This window comes from Dipodomys merriami, unplaced genomic scaffold (genome assembly GCF_024711535.1).
Source record: "Dipodomys merriami isolate MVZ:Mamm:240054 unplaced genomic scaffold, mDipMer1.0.p SCAF_110, whole genome shotgun sequence".
NCBI classification, from domain to species: Eukaryota; Metazoa; Chordata; class Mammalia; order Rodentia; family Heteromyidae; genus Dipodomys; species Dipodomys merriami.
In genome coordinates this window covers 618,006-640,244 of record NW_027202383.1, presented here as the reverse complement: position 1 = coordinate 640,244, position 22,239 = coordinate 618,006, and the positions used below count along the sequence as shown (strand labels likewise).

Here is a 22,239-nt window from a genome sequence, read left to right as displayed (position 1 = left end):
ATCAGTTGTACAAGGGGATTTCATTTGGCATTTCCATTTATGCATATGATGTACCTTGACCAGACTCAACCCATCCATCTCCTTTCCTACCCTTCCCAAACCAAAACAAATGACGTATTTCACACAAGGACACAAAGTATTCTGGCCCCATTCCCTTTCCCTCCCCTCCCTCTCCTCTCCTCCCTCCCACTAGAATCCCCATCCAGGACGGGACCGTTTTTACTTTCTTGTACTTTTTTTTTTTTTTTAGTGTATACTAATAGTTCAAAAAGATTTTTTTTGAATAATCACATTTCACAAATGTGTATTTAAGACTTTAGTCAGACTGACTTCACATTTACTCTCAATTGTCCCATACCCTGTTTTTCCCCCACACCCTCGATTCAACAGCTTTCAGAGTGCCATTTTGCTATCTTCATCTACATATGCAATATATTTCTGTACTGCTCACCCTCTAACACTCTTCCCCCATTCACCTCAAACAGATCCACAATTATAAACACAATACATACACACACACTTCTGTGTATTTTATTTATTTTTGTTAAATCTTTCAAGTCTAGCAGCTACAAACATACAAGCTTTGTCCTGAACTTGGCTTACTTTGCTTTAACATGAAACTCTCTAGTTGCAATTGTTTCCCTGAAATCAACATAATTTCATTCTTTTTATAGCTGGGAAGCAGTCTACTGTGTACATGTACCATATTTTTCTTGATCTATTCATCAGATATAGGGCATCTGGGCTGTTTTCATAGGCTGTCTATTGTAAACAGTGCTGTAATAAACAAGTGTCTCTGTTGTATTCACTGCCTCTATTGTATCTATGCTCCTTCTCCTATAAACCACAAGCAGTACTGCTGGATTCTATGTTGTTTTTAATTTATTGAGAAGCCTCCATGCTGATTTACACTCTCATCAACAGTGTAACAGGGTTCCTTTTCCCCTGCATCCTCACCAGTATTTGCTGTTTATCTTCTTGATGATGGCCATTCCAGCTGGAATGAGATGAAACCTCAGTGTTGTTTTGATTTCTTCTGTGGCCAGGGATATTGAGCATGTCATCAAGTGCTCATTGGTCATTTGTTGTTGTTCTTCTGAGAATTGTCTGTTCCGCTCATCTGCTCATTTATTAACTGCGTTGATTCTTTGGGAGTTGTTTTTGAGTTCCCTCTATACTCTTGTTATAAATCCTGTGTCAGATGTACAGCTGGAAAAGATTTTTCTCCCATTCGGTAGTCTGTCTCATTAGTCCAGTGACTATTTCCTTTGCTGTGCAGAAGTTTTTTCGTTTAGTGAAATCCCATTTGTCAATCTCATTTGCTGAGCTACTGAGGTTTTATTCAGAAAGTTATTGCCTATGCTAATATGTTCTACTGTTTTCCCTATTTTTACTTGTGGTAATTTCAAAGTTTCAGGGCTTATGCTAAAATCTTTGATCCACTTTGAATTGAGATGGTGGTCCAGTTTCATTCTTATTCATGTGGATATTTAGTTCTCACAGTACCATTTGTTGAAGAGGCTATCTTTTCTCCAGTGTACATCTGGGATCCTTTGTCAAAAATCTGATAGCTGAACCAGTGTGGATTTATTTCTGGATTTTCTGTTCAGTTCCATGTCTGTTTTTATGCAAGAACCATGCATCTCTCTATTTTTTTTTTTTTTTTTTTTTTTTGTCGGTCGTGGGGCTTGAACTCTGGGCCTGGGCGCTGTCCCTCAGCTCTTCAGCTCAAGGCGAGCGCTCTACCACTTGAGCTACAGCGCCACTTCCGATTTTCTGGTGGTTTATTGGAGATAGGAGTCTCAGGGTCTCTCCTGCCCGGGCTGGCTTTGAACCGCGATCCTCAGATCTCAGCCTCCTGAGTAGCTAGGATTACAGGCGTGAGCCACCAGCGCCCGGCGCATCTCTCTATTTTTAAGTAACAGCTAAAAGTCATCAGGCAGAATCTAGCTCCAGTACCATGAATCTAAAAAAAGAACAGATCTCCCCAGAGCTCTCCTCCAAAACCTTCAACTCTCTGGCTTTCCCTACAAAGATCTTTTTTTTTTTTTTTTCTGTCAATATATAGTGCAAAACATGGCCAAAGAATCTTATTTGAAACTCGTTTGTGTCACATCACTTATTTTAATTTGTAAGAATCTGGAGGGGGGGTGAAAGGATGACATTTTGAGATGAATAGTTTTCCCTTTCTTTTTTTTTTTTTTTTTTTTGGTCCGGTCGTGGGTCCTGAACTCTGGCCTGGGCCTGGGCGCTGTCCCTCAGCTCTTCAGCTCAAGGCTAGCGCTCTACCACCTGAGCCACAGCACCACTTCCAGCTTTTCTCTTTTTGGTTATGTGGTGCTGAGGAATCGAACCCAGGGCCTCAGGCATGCAAGGCAAGCGCTCTACCACTGAGCCACCTTCCCAGCCCCTCTTTTTAACTTGAGCTAATGCTGCCTGATCACAAGAGTTAATCGGGAAAATTCAAGGCTTCAAAGAAAGGCAGACCATCTGCTTACCATAGATAGGCAACACTTCTTGGTCAGAGGACAGAAGGCTGCATGGGACACCACACCTCCATGCTCAGTTAGTGGTGTTCTTAGCAATTTTCAGCATTAGTGAGAAGATGGAAACTTCATGAAACAGCCTTTGAGTGCTGGGAACTCACTCCACTTTTCCACCAGGGCCTGAGGCAGTGGTGACAAATTGTAGTGTGCTATCCATCAGAACATATACCAGCTACATGGGCCTCTGCCTTTGCACCAAATGAACCCCAGATTCCTCTGCTGCACTGGCCACCATTCAAGTGCCATGGCCACCCAGCGCAATCGCCCTATCACATGGAGAGATACAGCAGGCACTTCATACCACTGCAAGGGTCTACCGAGAGCTTGTGAGGCAGGCCCTCTGTGACTTGAGCCATACCTCCAGCCCTTAAGAAAAAGAAAATTGTGTGCCAATACTGGAGCTTCCTCACATGGCTACTTGACCACTTGAGCCATATTTCCTGTCCTTTAAAAAAAAATTAAGGTTCACATTGCTCAGCACCTCAAAGTGAATGAATCTAAGGGTTTTAAAAAATTAAGACAAGCCGGGCGCTGGTGGCTCACGCCTGTAATCCTAGCTACTCAGGAGGCTGAGATCTGAGGATTGCGGTTCAAAGCCAGCCCGGGCAGGAGAGACCGTGAGACTCCTATCTCCAATAAACCACCAGAAAACAGGAAGTGGTGCTGTAGCTCAAGTGGTAGAGTGCTCACCTTGAGCTGAAGAGCTGAGGGACAGCGCCCAGGCCCAGAGTTCAAGCCCCACGACCGACAAAAAAAAAAAAAAAATTAAGACAGCTTTGTTGAAGTTTAATTCATAAAATAACCAAACACATTTTATGTGTGTGGTTTAAGTTATGACACATAGATATCCGAGAAACCACTGCCAAAATTCAGACAGTGAATATTCGGACTTGCACGCGCCAAAACTCCTTCAGCCCTGGTCTTGAATAATCACTGATCTACTTAACTCCTGTCACCAGAGAATGGCTGGCATTTTCCAGAATTTTAGAGATGGTCTTCAGTATGAACTTCTCTCTTCTGACTCTTTTCACAAAGCTCTGGAAGCTGAGCATAATTACTTTGCTATTCCTTTGCATGACTGTATTCATGGTTCTTTCCTTTCTACTTGCTGTACAGGTACACCACAATTTCTTCACCCAAGTACCCTGACTGTCTCCAGTTGTTTCTAGTTTGGGTGCTACTATAGATATGCAAATGAAGGTGTGTGTGCGTGTGTGTGTGTGTGTGTGTGTGCGCGCACGCGCACGCGCGCGCACGCGCGTGCATGTGTGTCAGGATCTCCTAGACAGGCAAGGGCAGCCTTTTTATGAGGTGACATTTGAGCCGAGCGTGAAGGGTGTGAGGCAGGGGATACTGTAAGGCTGATGCAAGAACATTCCTAGAGGAAAAAACAGCCAACACCAAAGTTACGTGGCGGAGTGGTCCTGACGGGCACAGGGTGTGCGTCTGAAAGAATGGGCACCCAGGCAGAAACACTTGGAGCAGCAGAAGGTACAAAGTAAAACAGCCTGAATAATCCAGAGTAGCACACGGCCACTCAGTTTCACTGAACTCTCATGAGCATGTGGAGAAGTGGAAACTACCATCCCCCCTTAAGACACAGAATTAAATCATCTACTCTGTCCCCAGACCACACAACTAGAGGAGCGGAGTTGAATAGAGAACTCTGAAGCCAAAGTTCTTCCCTCTGCTTACAACTGAAGTGACTGAAAGCACCCTGGCCCTCCTAAGCGGAGGCTCATATCCAACTGGGCTGGCCAGGCTGGGCTGACTTGTGCTGCCAACAGGAGGCTTTCTCCATCACAGCTTCTTCTGGTCCCCTGACTGAAAAAACCAGAAAACCTCATGGCAAAAATCTTCTTCTGGGCCATTTTCATTTTTGCTCTGGCGTGCACTAGTCTAGCATCCGTGCACATGAAGGTGCGGACACGCACAGGTGGTGCACTGGTGACACCCTCCACAGAGGGCCTGTGAACACCAATGTGCCCTGTCCTGTGTCTGGAGGCAGAGCACTCTCATCGTTTGTTTAATTAAAACAGAAAGGAAACACTCAAGCCCACTCAAGCTTTAGATCAAAAACAACCGCCTGCCAAAAACACTGGCAACTTTCACACCAGAGAGAGGAGAAGAAACCACTGACCTGGTTTCCAGTTTTCACACACTTCCCTGGCAGTCACGCTGCTTTGATCTTTCAGGTTGTAAGTGGAGAGAAAACAGTGACTTTCTGCTTCCTGCCCCCCACCCCCACCACCAGAATAAATGATGAGTCTGCACACAGGAGTCAGCCTACCTCAGAAGACCTTCTGAAGGCACAGCCGGAGAGGCGGCAGAACAAGGAGGAGTCCGGGATGCCTGCAGCCCGTGATTCCTACACCCCTGGGAGTGAATGTTCCATCAACCATCAACCAAGAATCTGAGTACCTTCCAAATGTGCAAGGTTAGAAACGACCTTCTCTAGGCTTGGCTAGACGGCGGCCTGCTGCCGTTCTGCGCGGGGGAAAGTCAGCCGCGCCTGACAGTCAGAACCTCTAGGCAACAGTTCGCAAGGTGTAGCTCTGACAGAAGGTTCACATTACTAGGGGGCTTTTCCGGGGTGTGTGTCAGAAACAGTCCTGGTGTTTCAATCCACAGCTTCATGCTTGCTAGGCTCCCATTCCACTGGAAAACTTCTTAGAAATGCCCATTTCTAAGCATGCTAGTCAGTCACAGCACTCTGAGAACCTCTCTCCTGAGCCAGGTATCTCGGCCTTTACCATACCTGCTCTTTACCATGCTTACTCTTCAGTGACCTGCTCCACGGGATCCAGGCAAGTGTGCATTTCTAGGCGGTCCCAGGCAATTGCAGTGATGTCCTGTGGGTGCGGGGCCCGGACCCAGGGGGTGCCAACCAAACCAATTCTGAGTACCTTGTAGACCAAAACTGCACTGCACAAGTATCGGGGGTGAGCTGCTAAGTTTTAGATTTTAGTCTATGATCCACAAGCAGCTGGACATTCTCGCAGAAAAGGGAGTGCACGCAACAAAGGCAGGACTTCTGCGTTTATCTCTGTAGATTCCCTGCCGGCTCCCCTCGCTTGTGTTTCCTGACTACGCCTCCCTCACACTCTCTACTCCAGCCTTCCCATATAGATCTAGGTTCTGGCACATAAGCTGTTTCTTTCTTTTTTGGGGTGGGGGGGCACACAGTTTCTAAAAGAAGAGTTTGAGTTGAGGGTTTTGGTACATGACTATTGTCCCAGCACTTAGTAGTTCAAGGCTAGTCCCAGCTACACAGTCTTGAGGGGGGATGGGAGGGAGCAAGGACTAGACTGTAGCTCAGTGGTAGAGCACTTGTCTAAAATGCACAAGGCCCTGGGTTTGACCTTAGCACTAGGGGTGAATGGATGAGGAGTCAGAGGTCTCCATACAGAAGCAGCTGACTCTTGGACAGACTGCAACTGAGAAAGCACACCATGATGACAAGAAAAACAAACCCTGACTGAGTTCACTAATCCTCTCTAGTGACTCTTCTACCCCTCATGGCCCCCACACATTGGGGAAGGTGTGAAGACTGTTGTGTGTTTGTACACCTTGCAATCACACCATGTGAGGGGGAACTCAGCAAACCCGTAACAGCCCCTGGGACTCCCACCTCCACCCCAAAGGAGCCAGGGTCCAAATCCAAGGGGAGCCACTGCTTCCTGCTTTCAAGGCTGCTCCCCCAGGGGTGTCCACAGCCAGCAGAGCAGACAGTATATTCTAGAAAAAATTCAGACGAGCTACCAGAGCCTAATGCCTGTGTAGCATCAGCATGGACACAACACCAGGAGATGCCCAGGCCTTGTCTCTGTCAGCTTTCTTCCCTGTGCCCAAGGCCTCTGCAACCCTGACCTCTGCCACACGTTTTTCCTACAGACCACAGGAGTACAAGGTAGTACTGCCCCCACAAAGACACAGCATCAAATACAACCAAAACGTTCGTCTCTGACATCAGCTTTAACTTCTTGCTCTCATGGTTTGTTAAGGGTGGGTGAACATGAGTTAGCTCACAGCACTGGAAGTCTTTGTGCATCGAAGAGGAGGAATTTCCAGTTGATCATGGAGCCATAAGTATAAAGATAAAGCCTAAAAAACCAAGCTTTCCAGAAGCTCAAAGTAGGCAGCAGAAGATTTACCCATGTACTCTGCCCCCCTTAACATGCCTAGCCCTCACATCTCCTTAAAGCCCACCAATTCCCAACTCCCACCCAGCAGAGACAAGCACTAAAAACAACAACTAGCTGGGGAAGAAACAAGAGTATTAAACAGCAGCTTGGCTCTGACCTGGAAACAGATGCTCCCACCAATCACAGGCCCTGGGCTCTAACCTGAAGGCAGATGTTCCCACCAATAACAGGGCCTTGGCTCTGACCTGAAGGTAGATGCTCCCACCAATCACAGGCCCTCAAGAGCTTCTTCGGAGGTCAGCATAGTTTATGTCCAAACCCTTAACTAAAACTTCCTCCCAAAAGGTGAAGTTACAAAGAGTACCCTACTCTACTAAGAAGGATCAGTAAGACATATTAAAACATGGAATATTTTCAATAAAACAAGTTGCAAGGAAGGCTCTTTTGGTAGTAAGGTCTTTTGGTAGTAAGCTTTATTAAGGTAGAGGATCAGCCCAACCTTCCCCAAGCCCAACGGTGTTGGGACTGTGACAACAAAGCACCTCTGCTGGGCACCTCACACACGACAAAGCCAGAGATGCCTTTCATCCCAACAGACCAGGCTAGCCTGCAGCTAGTCTTCATACCTGGGTCACTTGCACAAGGCAAGTGACTTAGCAACAGGCTGTTTCGTGGAAGCGTGTGAGGAAACTGATTGCTCCATCCAGGGCAGCAGCTCCAGCCTGCATGGCTAGACCCTGCCTCCAACTCATGCTGGTCTTCCCCATGGAGCAGGAAGACCTTGAGTCCCTCTTCCAAGCCAGGTCTCTGCAGTCAGAGACAGAGACACTTAGTTAGCTGTGCAGCTATCCCCCATTGCAAGTCTGACACTAAAAAGCATTTGGGCAATCTCGCTGGGATTCTCACATCCATCTGGGAAGGGCAAAGAAGCTAAGAAACCGAGCTGGCTTTATAACCTCGTTAACATCGCACGGGTCCCACTTCTGGAACAGCCTGGCTTTGCCCCTGCCCTGCATGACTGTGGAGAATACTCACAGGCTTCACAGGAATCTCACCCACAAAGAAGAAAATCTCGCTTTGTATGAGGCCAGCTTTTTTTTTTTTTTTTTGGATTGTGTTTCAACTGCATAAAAGCAGGCAGGTGGTAATTATTATTCTTTCTGGAATGTTAGCCATACAGAATGTTTTTTAAATGCCTGGGGGAAAGTAAGGGAAAGGCTTTGACAATATGAGACAGGACAGATGTGACCAAAAACTGGAATAAGAATGGTATACAAAATACCAAAAAAGGAGACTTCTCCTCCAATCAGCTCAGCAGCTTCTAGAAAATCAGGCCTGATGGGTGCGTTCAGGTTCAAAGAAGGTGTTCTCTGTCTTCATCTTTGCTGGGAAACAAGACCAATAATCCTAACTCCCTGAAGTGAAAGCTGAAATGAAAGCAATGCACACGGCCTCAGAGCCACCGCGGCCTGGAGTGACTAAGTTCACAGATCCTAGCAGCTGTCAGCATTGCTGGGTGCGCGGGAGCACTTTACCCACACGCTCAGTCCATCCTGTGAGGCAGATGGACTTGTCTCATCCTTGAAAGATGAGGGGCCCAAGCCTGCGCTCCCTCCTTTCCTTCCCCAGAGAGTTGACAAGAGGCTTTGGTTCCTTTCAATGTCACAGTACACAAACAAGTTAGGGGAGAGGGTCTTTTATTTTATTATCTTTATTGATATTTTATTTATTTACATTACATTTATTTATATTTTATTATTATTGCTTTTTTCCCCCAGACAGGCTGAACTTGAACTCAAAACTCCCCTGCCTCAGTCCTCCTGAAAGTCTATCACTATACTCATTAAGTTTGGCATTTGAAGGCCTAGATGTGAGTCCCAACTCTGTCCACTAGCGAAGAGCCTGAAACTTACTCAGGCTACACACCTCACATTCCAATGGAAGTCATACAGGCTGTTCTGCACCAGACACAAGGGGGACAGAATATCCCTAATGCCCCACTTAACACACCACAAGGCTCACCACCTTGATCTGAGGCTGCCAGAACTCAGAAGCTGACAGCAACTTGGACTTGCCATGTCTGAAGAACCGCAAGCAGCTATGCCACAGGAAGGTGAGCAACATACTAGTCACCGCATCCAAGAGGTGAAAAAAAAAAACAAAAACCGAAGACCTGCTTTGGGTTAATTGTGCAGCTGACCACAAAACTGAAATCAAGCCAGTCTGCTCCAGACTCCATGATGTGGGATGCCCTATACCAGCAGGCACCGCCAAAAGTAGCCGAGCACTCTGAGCTTCCCCAGGGCTCTGTACATCACCCTGGGCCTCCACTAGCCACTCTACAAGGTGAGGGAACACCGACTCTCCTTATGGAATTGTTACAAGGCTTAAATAAGCTAAAGTAGGCTATCTTCCACACACAAAATCAGCTGTGAAAGTTCAGGTACAGAGAGCAGGCTGACCAAAGGTAAAGAAGCTCATTCCTGAGGGTGAAGGACCGAGCACAGCCCCTGCTGCCTGTGCCCAGCATCCTTGCTGTCCTGGGCCCAGCATCCTTGCTGTCCAGGGCCCAGCATCCTTGCTGTCCTGGGCCCAGCATCCTTGCTGTCCTGGGCAGGCTGCTTCGGCAGCTCCTGCTCAGCACCCCTCCAGACACCCAGCCATCTTCCCCAAGTGCCTTTCACTGCTGTCTTCCTGCAGTGGGACTGTGCTTCCTCCTTCTCAGCTTCACTTGTCCTTTTGCTAAAGCACATCTTGTAAAAGTTTCAGAGTAAAGGCTGGTGGCTAGCGAGTAAACTTTTTGAACATTGCTTCTCTATTTTTTTTCCCTGGTCCTAGGGCTTGAACTCTGGGCCTGGACACTGGTCCTGAGTTTTTTGTGCTCAAGGCTAGCACTCTACCACTAGAGCCACAGTTTCACTTCTGGCTGTTTTGGTGATTAATTGGAGATAAGAGTCTCACAGACTTTCCTACCCAGGTTGGCTTCAAATTGATATCCTCAGCTTTCAGCCTCCTGAGTAGCTAGGATTAGGCAGGAGCCACCAGCACCTGGCTTGCTTCTCTACCTAGTATCATCTTTAGATCTATGCTCCAGCTCATCTGGCTGGGCATATGTCCAGGTAAAGCTGTATTTGAGATTTCATAGCATTGTTCCACCTCTTACAGCATTTCCAGTACTGCTACTGAGTAGTCCACAGCCTCTCTGATTCTGAACGTTGTGTACTGGAGGTTTTGAAGGTCTTCTGTTATTCCACTGAGCTGCCTTGGAGTAGGTCTATTCCCTTACAGCACTGAACACGTGGGACTGCTCGTGCTGTTGGACCGTGGGTGTCAATTTTATGTTTCCCACATAACTTCTTTCTTTTTTAAAAAAAATCTGTTTTCCAAGAGATTTCTCCTACTCTGATGCTTCTTGTTGGAGAGTGTGCGTGTGTCCATCATAGGGCTTGAACTCAGGAGCTGGGCACTTGTCCCTGAGCTTTTTTGCTCACAGTTTCACTTCTGGGTTTTGTTGTCTTTTTTGTATTGTTTCGATTTTTGCTGATTAAGTAAAGAGTCTCAGGGACTTTCTTGCCTGGACTGGCTTCAAACCATGATCCTCAGATCTCAGCCTCCTGAGTAGCTAGGATTACAGGTGTGAGCCACCAGCATCTGGCCCTTCCTGTTCGGCTTTTTTTTATTTTTGGTTGGTCATGGGCCCCAAACTCAGCCTGGGCGCTGTCCCTCAGCTCTTCAGTTTAAGCTAGCGCTCTACCAGGTGAGCCATAGTGCTACTTCTGCCTTTTTCTGTTTATGTGGTGCTGAGGAATCAAACCCAGGGTCTCACGCATGCAAGACAAGCACTCTATCACTGAGCCATCTTCCCAGACCTCGTGTTTGGATTTTAACTTTACATTTCTTTGTATTACCGGTCTCTACCACCCACCATTTTCATTAAGAACCAGTAGCTTGTCCTCTCCTGTGCAGACACAAAGTCTCTGTTATTTTTCCAGGAAATGAAATAGAGCTTCTTTGTTTTCTCCTGCTCTTCACATGCTCTCTTTCCCCCACTGTTTATCCCAGTTTCTGTCACTCATTTGTACCTCACAAGGAAGCAGTCAGTGGCAGACTGGCCATTCTACGTGTGTGGAAGGGACCTCACCGAGGGCTGGAGATCACGTCTGACTTCTCCCAGGGCTCTCCACCGTGTTGCCATCTAACAGCTTTACCCCAGGATCATGCAATTTCTCAATCCTGCACTCTTTCCTCCCTGGTGGTGAGCCCCACCTCTGCACGTCTACCAGAATCTGGGGGTGACAACTCCACTGTTCAGCACACAGGTTGCCACCCTGTGTGGACCTGGGATAGAGGGCGATGAACTCGATCAGAGTCCCAGGGATTTCAAACTTGTCTCCAAGTAAAAAACATAACCAGAGTGGCAACTTTTTATTTTTACCATTTCCAATGGAAATATTTACAAGTGAAGAGGGAACAGAGACCAAACGCCTTGGTCTTGCTCTTTGCCCCGTGATAGTTAAGGCAAGGGCTATGTCCTGGTCTCTGCCCTTCCAAGGCCAGACTTACAAACCCACTACCACATACACATCTCACTTGCTACGAGCTCACTGAGAAGGGAAATGAGAACAGCATGCTTGCTACAGAGAGCGCATGACAAGCTCCTGCGGGTCCTCTGAGACCCTCAGGAGCAGCTGGGGAAGACAAACAGGAAGAGGCGCCAGTGATCCCCAGGCCCGTGCCGCTGAGAAGACACAAGCAGCCCTCTCACTGTCCGGGACAGAATTCGGTTCCCACAGCGAGGACACACAGGGCCGCTCGCCAGGCCCTGCCACCGGCCTTCCTACCAGCTCTGTTTTCGCTCACTCAAGAAGCGAGGTAATGCTTTCCATCCTCCCTTCGTAGCCTACACTTGGGAGCGTAAGAAGCCTTTAAATATTCATGGAAATTTCTGTACTTTGATTATAGGTTACCTTGCTGTGTAAGATGGGTCTGAAGCATATTTATTAAATATTACCAGTTTGAATGTCTGCTATAATTACCAGAAACAGAGACTATTCCACACAGGATAGAAACTGTAAGAATTGAAGCCAGAGGCCCGTAGGAAGATGAATATATTTACCCATTCTGCCCGGCAGTTGTGCACTTTTAAAATGCCAAGTTGAATTTAAGAAGTTGTGTTAAGAGTAAAAATTAGTGTTACGCTTTGTGCGACCTTGATGCAATGCATGCCGGAGATAGGGGAGCACGCGCTGTAACTGAGCCCCGTGGAGCCCCCCCCACCTCCCCCCCCCGGCCAGCCACCCGCCCTCCAGCTTCCACGCCAAGACTGCACGGGCACCGTGGCCACTAACCAGGTTTTTGAAGAGCGCCGTCAGCTCCTTGGTGAACACGGAGAACTTCAGGAATGCACTCCCTAAATCCGGGTCATCTCTGCACACACAGTTGCCCCCGAACTTCTCCAGAGCCTGGGTATACTGTTCCTCGTTCTCCACGTGTGCTGGAAGAGAAGGGAGGGTTCGTTAGTGTACCCAGCACTCTGCCCCCCGTCCTTCTCTGTTGTGAATCATACCACGGAAAAGTCGACTTACAGGAAGAAAAGTAATGCTGATAGCCTAACAAGCCACCGTGTCACTAGGAAGTCTTAAAAAGCAGCAAGGTAGGTTCGGAGGCAAGAGCACAATCCAGGTTGACAGGCCATAGCAGACCAGGTGATACTCCCAGACACCCTCCCCCGCCCCTCCCCCTACACACACACCTCCCAGGCCTCTTCCTCCACCATCAATGACCACAAAAGGCCCAGCCCACATTCCCCAATCTCCTCTAAAAACTCAGTAAGAGATGATTGGCTCCTTCCCAGACGAAGCTCAGGTCACACATTCAGAACCAAACACTCTTCACACAGGGACAGAAGCCTGAAGAGTCTAGTGGGGATCTTGTAAACACAGGAGAAAATTAACACAGGAGAAAATTAACCGGGGCAGAAAAGTCTGTGAGACTCATCTCCAAAAAAGGCTACTCAGAAAAGGCTGGAAGTGATGTTATGGCTCAAGTGGTAGAGTGTTAGCCTTGAGTAAAAGCAGCTCAGGGACAGTGCCCAGGCCTGAGTTCAAACCCCAGGATCGAGGGAAAAAGAAAGGCCTGCTGCAATATGAACGAGGAGATACAAGGGAAACGGCACGGGGCATAGAACCAACTACAGAACCAACATGTTACTTACATGGAGCACGACATTTGTGTTTTCTAAATTTCAGGACATGACAGGAAGTTTGGGACTCAAAGAGACCAAAAAACTTAGCCTGGGAAGCAAAGCTGAGGACAGTGGCTGGGCTTTAAACCCAATGTGTGTGATCCGTCAGCACACCCTTTTCCCCCCTGCCCCACTAGAGTGTTTTTAAAGCTAAAAACAGTTTAACCTTGCCCAAAACAAAAGCACCGAAGTTTGGGGATTTTACCTTTTCTTTCAGGTGGATCAATAATACCTTCTCCTTTGCTAATTATACTCTAAAATGTGTGGCTCACAGTGCAGGGCAGGTCCTTGCAAGCCACATACTATTTTTTAACTATCTCAGAGTTAGTGGTCAAGACACAGGCAGTCCAGTGTGGCTTCAGCACAGAGCTGAGGGCTGCAGCAGACACTGGGTGCTGGGAAGAGCCACGTGGTGGGAGAGGCGAGAATGCCAGCTCCCTGCCCTGCGTCTTCCCCGGCTTGTTCCATCGGCGGCTGGGCTTCCCAATGATGCTGAAAGGGAAGGTGCAGTAGATGTTTCCTTCCCGGGCAAATGAAGTGATGCATCAAGCCAGAAGCCCCTGAGCATCTTCCTGAGATGCCCGGGATGGCACACTGTGAGAACAGAGATCCTCCAAAAGTACAGCCACCAACTCACTGCTCCACATCGCCCCAAGCTGGAGATTTTCCTACTAGTAACAGAAAGTAGTTGAGTTGCTTTTATCTTTTTATCAAAAACAAACTTAAAATGGGAACCTAAAAAAAAAAATAGCCTGGGAATCAAGTGTCTGGAAAGGTTCCAAACCGGGTCTATCTGTTTTTTTATTTATATCATTGTAAAAGCTGTTCCCAGCGAGCTCACTGCCCTGCACCCCTCCCCCATTCAAATATATCTTGCATCCACTTCTCATTCATGATTCAGGGCCAAGAACCTCTCAGCCAGGAGAAGATCTGGGAGGTGAGAATCTGAGTTGTCGAGGCTAGCCTAGAGAACCTACATCTTCCCAGTTCTATCCAATAGATCCCTATTTTCTACTCTTCATTGTACAAAACCCATCAATACATCCAAAGGGTGAACTAAGAGAATCCCACAGAAATCAACCATGAGGCCAGCAAGTACCTGCCCGGGCTAAGTTTAAAGGCAAGAGTTAGGTTTGTTGTGTGCTTTTTAGTTTACCTGATTCTGTTCTTTTAGACACTATCAAGAAGGCCCAGTGCATATGGTTTAAGCAAAACTGAATGACCTAAAAGGAACAAAAGGCAGCTTTACTCCTCCTTCACGGGCTACACACACATGCAACCGGCCAGATCAAAGAGGCCCAGCACAGCAAGGAGGCAGGCCACCGCCCGTGCTGCCAAGAGGGGGTTCCCCGCAGTGCGCCTGAGCTGCCCTCACTTCCAACACACATGTCTCATTCATTACTTCCAGCGTAGCTTCAGGGCTATGATGGAGATGGAAGCCTTCAGAAAAAAAGACAGGCAGTCGTGCGTGCATTCACCACTTACGGGGTGCCCAGCACTGGGGTATTTGGGCTGAGCCTTCAAGGATGGTAGGAATGGCCAAGTGGGAACAGGGGGGAATCAGGGGAACACCAGAGTGTCCCTCGTGCTCAGCATGTGTTAACACTTCCTCTCTCAGGGCTCCTGTCTGCACGAGCTCTCAGCTCTGAGACAGCACAAGCCTCCTGTCCCCACCTCCCTGGAGCAGTCCGTGTCCGCTACCGGGTCCTGTCACCTGTCACTGTAAGGATCCTGAAGGAGGAATACTCAGGGCCCTCTCTTTACAGACAGAGAAGCCAAGGGAGGGGTTGGTGCCTTCACCGAGGTCACACAGCTATCTGCAATGGAGCTGCAACACAACATAGGTTTTCTAACTTGCTACCCAATGCTCTTCCTCTATGCTAGCCACTGCTTTCCACGTTTGCTCATCACCTTGTCATTATCCTTGCTGGAGGGAGAATAAGACAAGGTTACAACTTTCCAGACAAGCACACAAGCTGTTAGTCCAAATACCAAGTGTCATGACCATCAAGAAAGCAAAAGGAATCAGAGGGGGGGGGCAGGGGGAAGGGGGTTGTTCCCTAACCTGAGAGCCACTAGGCCCCAGCCTCCCCTGGGCGGTCCAGCCCTCTGCTCCAGGCCAGACCACAGCTACCTGGAGACTGGCTGAGTAAAGAGCATCTGCTGGGACAGCACCTTCCAGCCACCCACCCAGCTTGTGAAGGGAGCACCAAGGAAAGAGGGATGTGCTCCACAGCAGCAGCTCTGTAAACACTCTCCACGTGACGATGATGATGATGAATATTCAAATGTGTACCACATTTTACATAAGGCTGCTCTGCAGAGACCACGCCACAGTGAGAGCCGCACATCACCTGGTTTGAGATCTAACCTGTGGCTCCCAATCTGAAGGAGAACAATGTCCTAAAACCTGAGATCATCTCATTGCTTACTAGGATCTCTCTTTCCTTGTTCTGTCCCATGAGAGAGCCATTTTTAGACTTTATTTCCTGAGGCATGCTAGATGAACGGTGAAAAACCCTCCCAGTTCACAATCTAGTAACCTGTATTAAAAGTCCTAAAAACAATTGGGCCACTCAATGATGCCACTTCCAGTAATCTATCCTTAGTCAAGGTTACCAAAGTGTGTGGGTACAGGACCATCTGTAGTGACAATAGAAAAGGCCCCAAGGAGAGGAGGTCGCTAAGGAACAGTGTATCTATACAGCAGGATGAGTCTGCTTTTAAAATGCAGATGTAGGAATAGAAGACAGAATGCTGAATTTAAAGTTGGATATTTAGTCAACATTGTAGAACAGAAAATGCATAGCGGGGGGCTGGGAAGGTGGCTCAGTGGTAGATCACTTGCATTGCATGCATGAGGCCCTGGGTTCGATTCCTCAGCACCACATAAGCAAAAAGAAAAAAGCCGGAAGTGGCGCTGTGGCTCAAGTGGTAGAGTGCTAGCCTTGAGCTAAAGAGCTGAGGGATAGTACCCAGGCCCAAAGTTCAGGTCCCACAACCGGACCCCCCCCAAAAAAAAGAAAAGAAAAGAAAAGAAAAGAAAATGCATAGCGGAGGCTCAAAGGAAAACTCATCAAAATGCTAAAGGAACAATGGTGGTTAAAAAAAAAAAAAGCAAGAACCCAAAGCTGTATCCGATGTGTGGTAAGTAGTGGCGTGCACTATCCAGAGCCACGCTGTCTGGGCATTATTTTATGTCTCTGGAGGTAGGTGTTTCACAGGTGAGGAAAGAGGCTGCAGGTGCACAATCAGCACAGGCCCCCAAATTGGGCAAAGACAGCTCACATCTATAATCCTGGCTACATCAGAGGACAAATAGCTTAAACCCATCTGAAACCATAGCTGAGTGTGGTGATATGCTCTGGTCATCCTAGCTTCCCTGAAGGCTGAAATCAGGAGGCTCACAGTTCTAGGTCAACCCCAAGCCGAAAGGTCCATGAGACTACTGCATTATCATCCCAGCTACTGCGGGAAGCCTAGCACAGGTGGATCACCATCCAGGCATGCAGCTGGGCAGAAAATAAGACTCACTCAAAAACAACCAGCACAAAGAGGGCTAGAAGCATGGCTCAGTGGTATAGCACCTGCCGAGTAAAGAATCAGCCTCAAAGTTCAAACCCCAGTACTGCCAAAAAAAGAAAAAACAAAAAACCTACTTCCATCAAGGCTTTCCTAAGAGTTCCTGCTGGCCCCGAGTCCTTGGGAAACCACCAATGCCTGCAGATGTAGCTCTGGGGTGCTGTCTGTGGCCAGCACAGGCAGCAACAGTTCCCAAAGCCAAGGCGAGGGCTGGCTGGCCAGGGATCCCTGCACTCTGTCTCAGGTTCTATTTAAGGTCAATGATCCCTCCTTTCAGGGATGGCTGCAAGTCAATGTGAATAATTTAACACAACCCCAGCCAGCTCTCTAACATCCCACTGTTCATAGGAGTACATCTGGAAGCCAATAAGAGGATGAAGAGCTGACTGACCTGTGGCTTGATTTCTGTAAAGTTGGTGCTTTCCGCCTCTTCAGATTATAGACTCCAAATGGAGAAAACACCAGCCTTCGCTGTTATTTCCACTCTGTACTTACCAAGTGCCCATTATCCTGAGGAATAAACCCAGGTGTGCTGGAAACTACTATGCAATAAGCTCCTGTGAATACAAAGCTTCCTAAAACAGAGCCTCTGTGCACTGGAGCCAGACTCCATCTGAGAGGGAGACTCAGAAACCAGTCCACTCAACACAAAGACACCAGGGCTAGGAACAGGACACACAGGCAATTCACCTGGCTCAGTGTGGCTAGAGCCTGGGAAGAGGCAGCCACAGGGTTGACGATTGGATGATGGGCTCCATCCAGGCAATAGAGAGCTGCTGAAAGGCTCTACAGGGACATGGCGTCTGCAGCTAAGAGAGATGGCCTTGGAGGGATACAGATGAATAAAGACCAGAACCTGCCAACCAACCACTTCACAAGACAAACACCAAAAATGATCCATTACCACACCAAGTGCTGGAGACAGAAACAGCAAGGGGTAAACTCTCCAGAGCTAGAAGCAGAAAGACTTCTTGGCAGTTTCCTCCTGCGGGATCTGGAAAGCAAGATGCGCTGAAGCTTAGCTCCCAGCTACCTGACTCATCCCTGGACTCCTCTTCATCCAGGCTGCCTGAATCCTGGCTACTCCAACACCAGTCAGAATGCCTTTCCCAGGTAGCTGGCATTCAAAGCCGGGAGGGGATACAACTGTCGCTGAATGTGACTACCCACAATTAGGAATAATGTCCAACTGCTTCCATGTCCTTTCACGAACGAAGAGTTCATGTTGGCAAAGCAACGTGGTCAGCCATGGTGCAGAATGTACATTCTGCCACTGTGAGGTGCTTTCAAACTTCAGCCCCATCATACCTAGAAATCTGATTCCCAGTACATATATGACTGGCCTAGTAAGACACTGCCACTCCCCACCTCCCAAGCCATGTTCCCTCAGGAACAGTCCAGTGGCCCTGGGAGGCCCAGTTCTCCATACCTCCTACAACAGCTACCACTCACTCACACCATGGAGCCTACATCTCTATAGGGTTTCAGAGATGGGGACACAGGTTCAGAGGTCTCCACTGCACAATGGGCCAGTGTGTGACATTAAGATCAGTGTGTGACCGGATCTACCTGTGAACGCCGCAGACACTTGGGGGCAGCTTGGTCCTATCCGTGATCTTGTATCCCTGAGAAACACCAATAAAAATCAGAAGACTGATCTGGATGATCTTTTTTTTTTTTTGAGATTAGGACTTGAGCTAGGCTATGGCTTCACTCATTGGCTGGTGCTCTACCACCTGAGGCATGCCTCCAACCCCTGGATGATTTCTCTAGATATCTATGTTTATGCATACACTCCTGAGGAAGCATGTACTGCTTATAAACCTGTGTAGGTCCAATGTACCAAGTGAAACAAGCTGGGTCCAGATAGGCCTCAATTTCCTACCAGGGAATGCTCAGACTTCCTTCCGACCCGAGGTCCTTCTGTGATTAACAGGCTGATCACCGCTGATGGGATTCCACAGGTCATCTGTCTCTATTCAGTCACCGTTGTTAACCAACAGAGAGTGAGCAAGATGCTCTGGGCCTCAGAACTAGAAACACTGCCAATAATCTTCAAGTCCCATCTTTTAACTTCCTCTTTTAACTTCCTCAGGACAGAGGCCATCCCTGGAACCTTCCAAAGATGCAGAGAAAGCTCTCTGAGCTTCCCAGCCCCTCCCAAACCAAACTCTCCAAATCCTCCGGAGGTCCCGCCTACAGTGAGGTTCTGCTGGCTCTAAGACTTTGAGGTTCTTCTTAACAAGTTGCTACGACAACTCAACAATGGAATGACGACTGTCAGACATCCCTGAGGTCACCTGTGACTCACCTTCAACACGTGTGTCATGGTCTGGATCACACCTGGAGTTTTTCCAGAAGGATCATGAGGCAGGCCCACACACACACATCACTGACTGTGCGTCCTCAGTCACATCCTGCCCCCGCACCAGGTAAGGAGAGGCATTTGAAGGTCAGGAGACAGGTGAGCACAGCATCTCCGCCTGCTTGCTATACAACCTGGGCAAACCAGTATGCTGTCCCCCTAATAACTCACCTATTGACAGACAGAACCTAAACTTACAGTGTACAGTGCAAGAAGGTCTATAACAAGTACTCCAGGGGTACCAGGTTGTTTCTGTAAATCAACACCAGCATTATTCTACCATCAAGTTGATGAATATCAACACAGTAGACCTTCTTTATCATCATTTGTTACCGCCTCTATTTTGTATCCTGAATTCTACTGCCTGAGAATTTCTTCACAAGTTGTTTTCTTCACTTGGCTCCATAATTGTGGTGCCAAGTAGCTAGACTCCAATTCAGTTTCTCACTGTGATAAGCAAGACTACAACACAATGAACATCTTTGTGTGTGAAATTCTTCCATTTAGAGATTTTTATTTTCTTGATGTGCACTGACTGCTTTCCAAAACCTGCTTCCTGTTTTCAATGCCATAACAGTATAGCAAAATACCAGCTTCAGTATTCTTGCCCAACACTAACAAGTACTGACTTATTTTCTTATGTAACAAGTAGAACAATCATGGTTTCTTAATGTATAGTAAAATCTCACTTCCTAAACTATGATATTTCTTTTGATCTGCTCTATTTGCTAATAAAATATAATTGAAACATAACTCTGGCTGAGCACTGGTGACTCACACCTATAATTCTATTACTTGAAAGGCTAAAATCAAGAGGATCACAGTCTGGGCACAAAGTTCACAAGACCCCTCTCAACCTATAGCTGAGCATGATGGTGTGGGCCTGTCACACTAGCTACAAGGTGGATTACTGCCCCAAGCATCAGCCCAGGCAGGAACTGAGACCCTATCTCAAAAAAACAAGCATTAAAAATGTGCTGGAGTTGTGAGTCAGCAGCAGAACACCTGCCTAGCAAGCACAAGATCCTGAATATAAATCCCATCAAGTCAAAAACTAAATAAAAAATATATTAAATTTGAGTTTGCTTTAATACTATGTTCTAATTAGCATAGCAAGTGACTGGAAAAAATATATACAGAGAAAATTGTGAACTCTCATTTTCTTCTATTGGTAGAAGATGGTTAGGGTTTGAGGGAAAACCAGCATTTTCCTGTGCTTTTCATTCCAAGTACATGACGACTTCTCTAAGACCTTCAGACTGATGACAGAGGCTATCAGATTCAGTAAGAATACCCCCACCAAGCCCTCACAGTGGAGAGCTACAGAAGTGAACATCAGACTTCCTTGTTGCTTCCTCCTAAATGGAGATGAACTTTTCCACCCACAGATAAGACAAACAGAAAAATCTCAGCCTCAGCTTCCCAGGATGGGGGTAAAAAACACCTCATACCTTTAAGTAGAGACAAAGCTTGGGAAACTTGGCCTACGAAGAGTTTTAAAGTAACTACGAGCTGGGATTCTTTTTTAAGAGGTGAGATAGCAGCAGTCCCTGAGTGAAAAAAAAAATTGTAGAAAATTTCTCAACAAATCATTACAGTAACTGCTTCTACAAACCCATTCGTAAGACACTGCAGAAAACACACCTGGCAGGCTGCCATCCTCCAACAACCAAGTGCAAATGTAATTACTGCCACTGTGTAGGAAACACAGGCTGAGCACACACTGGGTCATAGAGAAACCCTTTTGGTCCAGTGCAGCACTTGAAGTGGGAGAGGCATCCTAGCTGATATCTCAAAGACTTGCTCCACCTCTGCCAGATGCTTAATCAGCGAATACTCAGGCTCTATCCAGACCCACCCAACCAGAAACCTTCCATGTGTCCAGCTACTGTGTTTTAATAAGATCCCCCCCCCCCCAGGAGATTTTGCTGCTCTCTGAGGTTTCAGGACCACTGCTGTAAAAAAGCCGGGGTAAGTAAATTTTCCCCCCAGAAAGCCAGAGAGTAGTTACCTAAGGCTTTTCAGATTAAGAGGCAATACTGATGTTACTGAGGAAAGTAAAATTCATTCTCAGCTCACAGGCTGTAAGAACACAGGTGAATGGACAGTTTGTAAACTGCTGCTCTAGAGCAGCTTAACTCTCAACCACGGAAAAGCCAACAGTAGACTCTAGGGTCTGCCATAACACAGTTTATATTGAAAATGATCAGTTTACTCCTCTATACTAAGAGGAAAGTCTAAGTACTTGCAGATACATGGTAATAATCTAAGTAAACTTGCCTACCCCTGTGCAAAACACTCAACAAATACACAGAAGGTGTATTTACACCTGCCATGCTCATCTAAATGTATTTATCTGGTACTCTGTCATTAGTACATCTAAATTCAGGTAATTCTCGTTACTACTGTGACAGTATTAATAATCTATTTACCTGTTAGAAAACTAAGGCTCCTAACATCATAGATTTTGAGTGGCATTGCTAGTTTATAATACAGGTTTCTTGGATTTTAGTACCTCTGAGCTCTTTATCACAAACTACAGTCTCCTAAAATTGGTCCTTAACCTCATGGACTTGCAATAATCAAGGAGAGAAGGCAAAAGACCAGAACAATGTAAGGCAACTTAAATACTTATTTATTAGAGATCCTTTAATTTCATCTGCTTCAACCTCAAAACTGCAGTGCTCAGAGGTGAGGTAGGTAGAATAACGGTCCATCCCTCAAGACAGTGATTAGGTCCTGATTCATGGAACCTGGTGAGAGTAGGCTATCAGGCAAAAAGGAACTGAGATCACACGTGGAATTAAAGTTGCTAACCAACGAACCTGAGATGGGGAGACTGTCCTGGATCATTTGAGGGGGCTCCATTATATCAAAAGGTGCTATGGGACTAAACATGGTCTCCTTGAACTTAAATACTAAAGCTCAAACCCTCAATGTGATGTATGAGATAGGACTACTGGGAATCATTACGTTTTGATGAGTGGACCCTCATGACATGATTAGTGCCCTTATGAGAATCCCCCAAAGAGTTTGCTTCCTCTTCTTCCCCACAAGCTAACCATTATGGTGCCCTAATTGGGGATTTCTAGCCTCCAAAATTGTGAGAAAACAACTTTCTCAGCTACGTACCATGCTAACTCAGGTACTGGAGCCGGGAGGACTGGGATTCAAGGCTATCTCAATCAACAAGCCAGATGTAGCGGTTCTACCTGTCATCTAGCTACATGGGAGGCAGGAGGATCTCCACCTGAGGCCAACCCAGGCGAAAACACGAGCCCCTACCCGAAATAAAATTAAAGTAAATAAAAAGCCTCGAAGTATGGATCTGGTGGTGCAGGACTTGTAAGTCCCTGA

General features: G+C 47.0%; 1 protein-coding gene across 2 annotated transcripts in view; it reads right to left on the bottom strand.

The window, feature by feature from the left end:
* Positions 1-22,239, bottom strand: part of Asap2 (ArfGAP with SH3 domain, ankyrin repeat and PH domain 2) — a 153,901-nt gene that overhangs the window by 74,744 nt on the left and 56,918 nt on the right. For both annotated transcript variants that reach the window (XM_070015232.1, XM_070015234.1), the window contains exon 3: positions 12,040-12,185. In XM_070015232.1, the coding sequence (XP_069871333.1) occupies positions 12,040-12,185 (146 nt within the window). The remainder of the gene's footprint in view (positions 1-12,039; positions 12,186-22,239) is intronic.